This window comes from Mustela nivalis (genome assembly GCF_964662115.1).
Source record: "Mustela nivalis genome assembly, chromosome: 16".
In the NCBI taxonomy this organism is placed as follows: domain Eukaryota; kingdom Metazoa; phylum Chordata; class Mammalia; order Carnivora; family Mustelidae; genus Mustela; species Mustela nivalis.
Genome location: NC_139035.1, coordinates 6,641,169 through 6,651,555, shown reverse-complemented (window position 1 = coordinate 6,651,555; position 10,387 = coordinate 6,641,169). Strand labels below are relative to the sequence as shown.

Below are 10,387 nucleotides of genomic sequence, written 5' to 3'. Positions count from 1 at the left end.
ATCTTTTTTTTTTTTTCCCCTCAGAGAGAGAGAGAGAGAGAAAGTCTGAGGGGTGGGGGCAAAGCGGGTAGAGAGAGAGAATCTTAAGCAGGCTGAGCATGCAGCCCGACGTGGGGCTCGATCTCATAACCCTGAGATCATGACCTGAGCTGAAACCAAGAGTCAGATGCTTAACTGATTGAAACCATTGAGGCTTCACCCAGGAGAGTACATAATCTTAATTAAGGTATGTAGACTAGGCTTCGCTGAGAGGGTGCTATCTGAGTCAAGAATTGAAGAAAGAAAGGGAAGTCTACCTGAGGGAAAAGCATTCCAGGCAGGAGGAACAGCCAGTGCAAATATCCTGTGGCAGCGGCATGCCTGGAATGTTGAAAGAATCAGGGAGGGCAGTGTGACTGGAACAGAGTGAGGAAGGAGAGTAGCATGCACTGAGGTCAGAAGAGGTAACATGGTGTCAGATCATGAGGACCTCATCGGCCTTTGGAAGATGCTTTGAGTGATGTGGGGTGTCTTTGGAGGACTTCACATGGAGAAGCGACACAACTTCATTTTAAAGAGATCATTGACTGCGACATTGAAACTAGATGTAGATGGGAAGTGATGGGGCCAGAGAAAGCAATTGGGTCTTTGTTTTCACCCAGGAGAGATTAAACCAAGGCCCAAACCAGGCTGGCAGCAGAGTGGGTGGTGAGAATTCTGGACATAGTTTGCAGGGAGGGCCCACTGGATTTGTAGATTAGACTGAGTGTGAATTGTGAGAAAAAGAAATTTCATCCTCTGAAGTAGACTGGAAACCTCCTTGGGCAAAAGTCACCTATGACATTTCCTTGCGTTCTTTATATGTACTCCAGGTGTACATGTTATATGACATATATGAAAACACATTCTTATGCACAACAAATAATCAAGTATCTGATCAATGAAAGGAGGGATGGAAGGACAGAAGGAGGTAGTTCACACTTCAGGGATTCCGGCATCCCCAGTGATTTGCAAAAATATACACCGTTTTTATGGGTTACAGGGTGTCATCCCCCCAAAAGATAATTTTGGAGCGCTAACCCCCTGTACCTCACAGCGTGACCTTGTTTGGAGTTAGGGTCCTTAAAGAGGTAATTAAGTTACAATGAGGTCAGTAGGGTGGGCCTCAAATCCAATATGACGGGTGTCTCTATACAAAGGGGAAATTTGGACACAGAGGCATCCACAGAAGTCGTTGTGAAGAGACACAGGGAGAGAGAGCCATGTACAAGCCAAGGACATTGGCCTAGAACAACTCTTTTTTTCAGAGGCCTCAGAAGGAACCAACTCTGTCTGCACCTTTAAGTCTCTCAGTCTGTGATATTTTGTTACAATAGTCCTAGCAAACTACTACAACGATGTCCAATATTTCAAAAATATAAATAAAATTCTACTTTCCCCCTCCCTCAAGATAAGACTGCTGAAGCTACAACAAAACAAACAAACAAAATAACAACAAAGACTTTAAATATCATTATTTGGGGTAGAATTCTATTTACTTAGCAAAGTAACAGGGCTTTTACTTTTTAGAAGTTCTATTTGGCATGGAAAAAGAGGTGCATTATTACATTTTACAATTTAATTTGTGTGACAGAAGTATCACAAAACGTAGGGTCCATAAGGAAAATGATCAAAATGATTTTGGATGATGATAGCTGAGGACCACATATTTACATGGTTTTGGAAAGAAAAGAAACAGAAAAATATCCCACAATATCCATGCTGTTTGCTGTTTACAACGTAAAGGGCCATTATGTAGGAGGAAAGTACCAAGGAGAACATATTAAAATCTTATCGTCTAAGATCCAAATAGATTTTGAGAGATCTAGTCTAATTCCCTCAGGTTATGTCTGGAAAAAATGTGAGTCCTGGGAACATTAAGGTGATGGACATAATTTTGGTCCCAGTGCACAATAACACAAATGATGAGACTTAACAAAAGAAGAAAGAGTGGACTGTGCTAGTCCTTGAATCTTCCTCCATATTTGCTTTGCAACCAGAAGTAACCATGAACCACCTTGAGTCATTAAGGCCCAGAGACAAAGGTGTGCATTAGGTGTGCAGAGGGAAGACAGGTGTGAGGAGAGACGAGACACAAGAGAATGACAGGTGTCTTTCTGGGAGATCCTCAGATCTTCAAAAACTCATTCTGTTGCTAGCGGCATTTTTCACATGTTTTCATAGGGGTTTGGATTCACACAGCTGTGTGTTTGCATCCGGACTCTAATATTTAGAAGGTATACAATCCTGATCAAATTTCCTAATTTGAACGTCAGATTCCTTACGTTGCTTGTGGGGTGAATTTTGTCATAAATGGTGAGAATATTTTAATGCATTTAGAAATGGTGTGACTTCAGGAAGTGGTAGTTTTATTATAGTAATTTTCCCAGTGGCCTTCAGAATTTGCCTCTGTGCCTTACTAGAAACTCCTTCCCTTACCACCTTCCATGTAGACCTCCTATTAGTCCTTGAAGAGCCTTGTTGGAACATCAACCCCTTTCATACTTCCATTGCATTCTCATGTGTCATTGGTTTCAAGGTTTTTGCCTCTCTAACTTGGATTTCTTGGGGACTAGTGAAAAGGACCAGAAGACCTGGATGTGAGCTCTGCCAGCCACTCAGTCTGAGAAGCAGAAGCACTATGAAAACAATGGAGTACGGGGTGCATTATGGGAACAAGACCTTACATAATTGTAAGGGAAGCAGGCGAAGTTATTTTCCAGAATAATGAATTGAAAGATCTGAGAAAGGACGCTACTAACCCCCCACCTGGGGTCTTAGGCAAGTGGACGGGCAAGTTGAAGCTGATGGGGGAAGCTGGGAGGCCAGGCATGGCCAGGTGCAGGAGGGAGCCAGGAAGTGCAGCGGACAGAAAAGTCAATGAAAATCTGTGGTCTTTGTGTGGCTGCTGCCTCTGTAGGTCCACATTCAGGCTTTTTGCGAGGTGTGCGGAGCTACTCTTCCTCAGGGGTGGAACGAAATTTGGAAAATCTGAATGTGAAGTGAGGGAGAATAAGGACATGCTAGAACCTTCTGGGACCCAACACATACCAACACACAAACTTCAAAGACCTTCAGAGAGGAATAGGTGCTGTCTCACTCTTTTCCCAATCTTGCACAAATTCCTCTACTCACTTAACTACAGGGGAAGGGATGCTGGGAAATGTAGTTCCAGCTAATCAAGTTGACTGGTACAAACCACCACAGCCACTTAGTGGTTATGTGGGTCGAATGGGGCAGTTTGCTTAACATTTCTGATCGTCGCCTTCCTTATTGGTGTATTGCTACAAAAGAGATAACAATTATAACTAGGGCTTTAGAGGGTAAAAGGAGATAATAATGCAAACAATGTATTACTAAATATAAAAATTATATATCAGATTGTTGTGATTAGATACATTGACTCATTTAGATAACATGCATCTACTTGTGGGCTAGAAACTGTACTATGCCTGGGATATATGGCGTGAGCTAAACAGACAGTATCTCAGCTTCTGGGTGGCTCAGTGGGTTAAGCGTCTGCCTTTGGCTCATGTCATGGCCCCAGGGTTCTGGGAATCTGCCCCCATCAGTCGGTCCTGCTCCCTGCTCAGCAAGGAGTCTGCTGCTCCCTCTGCCCCTTTCCCTGCTCATGCGTGTGCTCTCTCTCTCTCTCTCTCTCTCTCAAATATTTAAAATAAAATCTTAAACAGACAGTATCCTTGTTATCATGAAGCTTATAAACTTAATCTTCTGCTGAAAAGTCATTCAATATAATTGAGAATTCACTATTGGTTTAGTAATATGGAGGTTGTTGCCAGAATAAAATGGGTTCAAGACAAAATAAAAGGAAAGGAAGTTCTTGGTGCCAAAGGAAGCCCAAAAAATAGGGCAGAAGTAAGTGGAAAGTCTGTCAAGGGAGATTTTATACATAACTATATGTACATGTAGATATCTTCTGCAAGATTATGTCTATGTTGATATAGATATACATAGATCTATGTGATGGATGGATAGATGGATGGGGTCCTATGCAGCCGGTGTGTATTTTACACCCCGTGTATAAAATATACACAGTTGGCTCTATTTTATCTGCTAGATCCACCAGTGATGAGCACAGGCATGGCCCCCAACAGGATCAGAACCTTCGTCTTGTGTCTGCTTCCTTCCAGCAGTTCTTCCTTAAGAGGAACAATGGTCAAGCTGAGTGAGCATGCCTCGTTATTCTTTCCAGATTTATTAATTCCATTCATGTCAACTTCCCAGAAGTAGACTGAGCAGAGGGGAAGAGAAAGGGGCTGAAGGGAAGGGGAAGAGGTAGGTCTGGCTACAGCAAGAGTTAAGGAAATAGTAGAGAAGTATTTTTAAAAATGGCAACTTTGGGGGCGCCTGGGTGGCTCAGTGGATTGAGCCGCTGCCTTGGGCTCAGGTCATGATCTCGGTGTCCTGGGATCGAGCCCTGCATCGGGCTCTCTGCTCGGCGGGGAGCCTACTTCCCCCTCTGTCTCTGCCTGCCTCTCTGCCTACTTGTGATCTCTCTTTCTGACAAATAAAATAGATAAAATCTTAAAAAAAAAAAAAAAGGCAACGTTGATGAAAAAACAGCACAATTTCCAGAGCACGCAATGCAGAAATTTGGGCAACTGGAGAGGAGTGGGAGATGGGTCAGACTAGGGTGTGTGTGAAGGGGTTGGATAGAAACGTTTGCCTGGCAGTATTTAGAACAGAGAATAGGTTAGATAACTCTTTGCTCCTTGGGTGAAACCTGCCTGCCTGGGTGGGACTGGGGAAACGCACTGGACCCCATGGTTTGCTCTGAGCAGTCGTCCGTACTACCAGGGTAACTTCTGTTCTCCTCGGATTTAGGGGATTAAGAAGGGGCTGTCTCTGGATTACCTTCCGTCTTTCCCCTACACCTGGCCCCGCGGAGGAAAGAAAACTTCAGATATTTATAGCTTCCCAAATCTGCCCCGAAAAGCCAGAGACGCAAGTTTCTTGACTAGAATTGGGCCAGCAGTGATTCTTCTTCTTCCTGTCGTTCTAACCCTTAGAGGGGAATTAGTGACAGCGACTTGAAGACTAATTCCGGGGGATCAGCACCCCAGGTCCTCTCCGAAACCCGCGCGGGGGTGAGCGCGGGCAGAGGCGAGCCCTCGGAGCACCTCCGTCCCCGGGCGGCCGCGCGCAGCTGGCGACGGCCCTTCCGTGGCACAGGTGGCAGGTCTCCGCGGCGCCCGCAGCCTCCAGACCGGGGCCGTCTCTCCAACTTGGGAGGACGCTGTGCACGCCGCAGGCTGCGGGCTGAGCGGCTCAATCTGTCCTGGCCATTGCCTTCACTCCCAGGACTCCTCGTGTCTGCCCACGCTCGTCACTTAAGCGCAGCGATAATCAATCATCCGCTGCCCTCGCGCTGCCGGCGGAGTCCGCGGGCACGTGATGAAGCGCGGCGGCGGCGCGGGGCTCCCTCCACCCTCCACCCCTCCATCCCTCCATCCGCCCGCCCGCCCTGCCCTTCCGGCGGCCGCTCGCCGCCCCGCTCGGGTCCCCAGGCCGCCCGCGGCGCGGACACCGGCTGCCGCGCGTGCTGTGCGCCCGCCCGGCCGGGGGCGCGAGAGCGGCCGGCGGGGGCGGCCGGCGGGGCGGCGAGCGCGGAGCCCGGGAGCCCGCACCTCTGGCCGCCCGGCCCACGTGACCGCCCCTCCTCCCGCCTCCCAGTCGCGCGCACGGGCCGGCGTCTCGGCTCCCGCGCGCGCTCGGCGGGTCCCCGCGCCCGGGAGCAGAGGCGGCGGAGCGAGCGGGCCGGCGGGGCGGCGGGGGAGCGGGGGGAGCGGGCGCGAGCGGCGGGCTGCCGGGGCCGCCCGTGCACGGCGGCGGTGGCCTGAGCCGCGCGGTTCCGCATCCGCCGAGGGTGATGAGGCTGCCCTGCCTCGCTGCTCCGCTTGCCGCCAGCTGACAGTGCCGGCACCCAGCCCGCCCCGGAGCGCAGACGCCGCGGGGCCGTGACCTTGGCCGAGGAGGTAAATAGGGGAGGTGGTTGGGGAGGAGGAGGCGGCGCCGCCCCGCGCGTCCGGCGCCCCCCGCCCCGCACCCACCCTCGCTCGGCGCCCCGCCGCGCGGCCGCCCCGGGAGCCCCGCGCCCCAGGCGGGCTGCGGGCGCCGCGCTCGCCCAGGTCCGCGGTGCTGAAACTGCTGCCATTTGTGCTGCCGGGAGAGCCGGGCGGCGGGAGCTGGGGTGGGGGGGCTCCCGGGTTTGCTGCTCTTGGACTGGTGGCGCTCAGGTTCCTGCAGGCGGGCGCGACCCACGGTAGCCCAGGTAATTGCCCCGAGGGTGGACTCCCACCGGGTCCTGGGGCTGAGACGGATTCTCGTGCCTTCTGGCGAAGCCTGGGCAGGGTTCCGTCCGGACTTCCCAAGTGGAGTGGAAGAGGAGGGGACCCGGTGGCGGGCAGTGCGGGCGGGCAGGTGGAAGTGGGCGCAGCTCCTCGGGCTCCGTGTGGGAGACCCGGGGGGCGAAGGGAGAATGCCACGGGGACGGGCCTGCCTGCTGCGCTGCCTGCTGCGCTGCCGGCGGGGCAAGTAGCCAGGTACCTGGGAGCGAGTGTGCTGCCACAGGGGGCTGCCTTTCCGCCCTCTTGGGAGAACATCATCCAGATGCAAGTACTGGGAGACAGGAGAACTCTGTAGCGCAGGAATGGTAACCGTGGGTTTTGGAGGCGAGCGTCAGATACTTTTTAAGAGGAGTATCCTGGAGATGAAGTCAGTTAAGACCATAGCCAAATGCTTATGATTGTCATTTCATACAACTCCCTGAGGGTACTGTAGGTGTAAATTCAGTTTCCTTTCTTTCTTTTTTAAATCTATTTCTGTGCCACTTCCTGCAGTCAGCCTGGACATGTAAGTCATGTACATGTGCTCCATGTGCAGTGGGGGCTGTAGGTTATGAACAGGATTCAGATGCCCCCCCCCCACCCCCCCGCTTGAGCACCACCATTCGCCTCTGACTGAAGTCTCCCTGGCTCTTTGCAGCGCGCACACCAGTGATTCCAGTATCTGAGAGCAGAGCAAGTGTGGGGTGACATGGCCCAGGGGAATAATTACGGGCAGACCAGCAACGGGGTGGCGGACGAATCGCCCAACATGTTGGTGTACAGAAAGGTAAGAATTTCTTCACTTTCTTGGAGAGAGGGAAACTTTCGGCTTCCTTGATTCTCCCCCTCCCCCCACTCCCCGGGGGTAGAGTGTGTATCAATTTTGTCACCTGGTGGAGTTCCCAAATTGCCAAGTACTGCACAGCATACTCGAGAATCGGATGTTCTCACTGTGCAGAGACACAATGAAGTAAATGAGGCCGGCCATCCTCTGCGCGCTCCTTTGTCTGCTGATTTCCTGTAGGTTAACCTGCAGCCAGAATTATCAGGAAGTTTGGGCATCCCACATATTTTCTGATACATGTGCTTTCATACATATGCATAATAATTATGCATAATAGTTTTCAGAAGTGCTTTGATGTACTCCCCCTCAGCCTTTGGGTTGTAAGGATTATGTCAATATATAACACGTTAGGAATGAAAAGACCACTTTGCAGTTCTGCAACTAGAGTGAATGTGTCTGTGAATCTATGGTTGGTTTAAAGATTTTACTTATGACTAAATAATTCTTTTTTTTTTTTTTTAGCCTAAATTATATTTTTTACTATGGGTTATTTTTACGATTTTGTTTATGAATATTTCAATGCCACATGACCGTTAAACCTTTATATTTAGAGCCCCTCCCCCCACCACAAACCGACCTGACAGCTTTATACATTTTATAACAATGCTGTCAGCAACAAACTTCTAGACACCGAGCCGCCATAATACAGATACATTTGAATACTGTGTGTGCTTTAGAATGGTTGCTTAGGTAACTTCATTCTGGTCACAACAATATTTTTAAAATGAAGGAAGCAGTATTCTTGATTTAACTTCTGTACCAGTCGTTTCTATTGCCTTTTATGCTGGGATTATTTTTCTTTAGCATATTATCTGTAGTGCTTATGGGGCATGATTTCTTTAGTTAATGTTAGCAGTGACAAAAAGGAAATCATACCTTGGAATCAGGAAGATTGTTAAAGGTTTCATCAGCATGAGCTCATAGGAGTCCCGGTGAAGTTTCTATATGTTCTCTCATGAATACAGCTGAAAAGCTGGATGCTACCTTCACCTGCACTCAATCTAAACTCTCCTGCGATGTGGATCAAAATCATTAAGAGGTGGTGGTGAATATGTGTTTGAGGAAATATTGTTACTGCCTTAATGTGAAGGTTCATGGGCATCCTGACACAATGTTAGCATTTTTTTTTTCTCTCCCTTTACAGACAGTACTGTTTTATGTGTCTGGGACAATGCAGTATGATAGGAAATGAAAACTGGAGATTAGTTGCCTATTTTAGATTTAAAGCATCCCAGCTGGATAAATTAAGAACATAATCCACTTGAGCCTAAATTATTACTATTGTATTCCTACATCAATTGAAAAAAACTGGGTATTTGCCACCCATTCTGTGTAGGGTTTGTTCTGAGAAGAGCTGTTTGGAGGGTAGTTGTGTGTTTTTAAGTAAGTTACCATGTTTTCTTTGTTTGGTATGCTTTTAACATAATAAGCAAGAGGTAGCAATGGTCAGTTCTGTAAATTGCGTGTGGAGAGCTGGACTTTTGGGTGTAAAACTACAGTGTTTAGCTACTTTTGTTCAGTCAAACATTGTGTTCTTTTTCTGGTTCTTTAGAGATAGATGAGGCTACATTGATCAGCCACCTGACGCTTACCTTGATTAGAAATAAACTCTGTGTGACACGAATCCATGTATCTCATTTAGTCAGTTATTATGAGAATAGATGAAAAAATGAGTCTAGGAGCTTTAGAAATAGTTACTAGATTATAGATTGCACCCAAGCTTCTTATCCCTCATTTTTAATTTATTATATAAATTGTTGTATAGCCCCGAATTGCTGTTAGTGCTCCTGGTAAGTTAACAGACTGTGACTTAGGGAGGGACTATGATGCCTCATTCTTTCAAACATTATTTGGTTGGTTAAGCCTGGAACTGCTTATGCTACTATTTTGCCCACCTTTTATTAGCTCTTTGTTTCGTATTAATGACACAATTTATTTTTAGAAAATATTTCTTGGAAAAATCGTTATTAGAAAAAAAAATAACTCAGTTCGGGGATTTGTACCCATACTGCATAACTGCAGATTGCCTGTGTATTCTTTTATTGTCTAAGCACACATGTTTTGTGTTTGTGATATTCAGAATAATGTCTAAGTAGCAGATAATTTATGTAATGAAACATCGAAGTGGCCCATGTCTGTGTGGAGACATAGAGTCGGACTTCATGGTTTCATGTGACCCTTTTACCAGTTTCTTGTGTCTTCTATGGTCTGTGGACTTTATGTTTAATTTTCAGTGGCAGCTAAATCGTAGTGCGAAGAACAGCAGAGCTGGGGGTGGGGGTAGGACTTCTGGATGGTCCTAGGGTATTTCATCAGCTCCACCTGCTTAAAGGAAGAAACACGATGGTACAAATGCTTCTCCATCACGAAGTCAGTTATCGGTTTGGAAAAGAACTTCTCGACCACAGTGCATTGCGCACTAGCAGAGCAGAGATGTTTTATCAACTCGTGGGGGTTTTCTACTCTGCTTTACTGCTGCCACACTGTTCTTGGAAGTAGTAGGTCCTGGGCTAGAAACATTCGTAGCCTTCTCTCCGTTCCTCTCCCCCACAGGCCACCTCTGGTTTACTGTAAGGATTCTCCTAACTTCCACACCTGGAGGATATGCGTGCGCTGTTGCCATTTAGTCTGGAGTGCCCGTGAATGAACACAGGTGGTAGTGACCTTCCCGTGAGAGAGGGCTTCAGTGAATGTTTCGTAAAGTGGAAGGCCCAGCAAAGCGCTGGGACACAGGCCTTTCTCCTGTTTGTCAGCTGTCTCCCCTTTAGTGATTAGCCTCACTCGGATTGTAGGAGCTCCTCCAAATGAATGGAAATTTCCAAGGGTCTCTTTTTGGTGGAGAATCCTGGAGTGATGTTACAGGAAAATGCACAGTGTGTAGGATGACAATGCCCCAAGCAGAGTGAGGGCCACCATGGTGCCAGCTGGGGGCCACAGTTTGGCTGCCTCACGGTCAAGATTGGGACCTGCAGGTCAGACTGGGATGTCTGTGCGCAGCTTTTCTGGCTTAATGTAAGGGATCGCAGGTGGAAAGATGGGTGAGATACATAAAAGGGATTAAGAGATACAGACTTCCAGTTATAAAGTAAGTAACTCGGGGAGATGAAAAGTATAATACAGGGAAATTAGTCAATAATATTGTAATAATGGGGGCACCTGGGTGGCTCAGGGGGTTAAG

At 48.0% G+C, this 10,387-nt stretch overlaps 1 protein-coding gene across 1 annotated transcript in view; it reads left to right on the top strand.

Annotated features, from left to right (window-relative positions):
• Nucleotides 1–6,688: 6,688 nt before the first annotated feature.
• RGS7 (regulator of G protein signaling 7) overlaps nucleotides 6,689–10,387 on the top strand; it is a gene marked incomplete at its 5' end in the record, with an annotated part of 299,364 nt that continues 295,665 nt past the window's right edge. Inside the window, 2 exons of the mRNA XM_082702198.1 lie at nucleotides 6,689–6,737; nucleotides 7,102–7,152. Of these exons, the coding sequence (XP_082558324.1) occupies nucleotides 6,689–6,737; nucleotides 7,102–7,152 (100 nt within the window). The remainder of the gene's footprint in view (nucleotides 6,738–7,101; nucleotides 7,153–10,387) is intronic.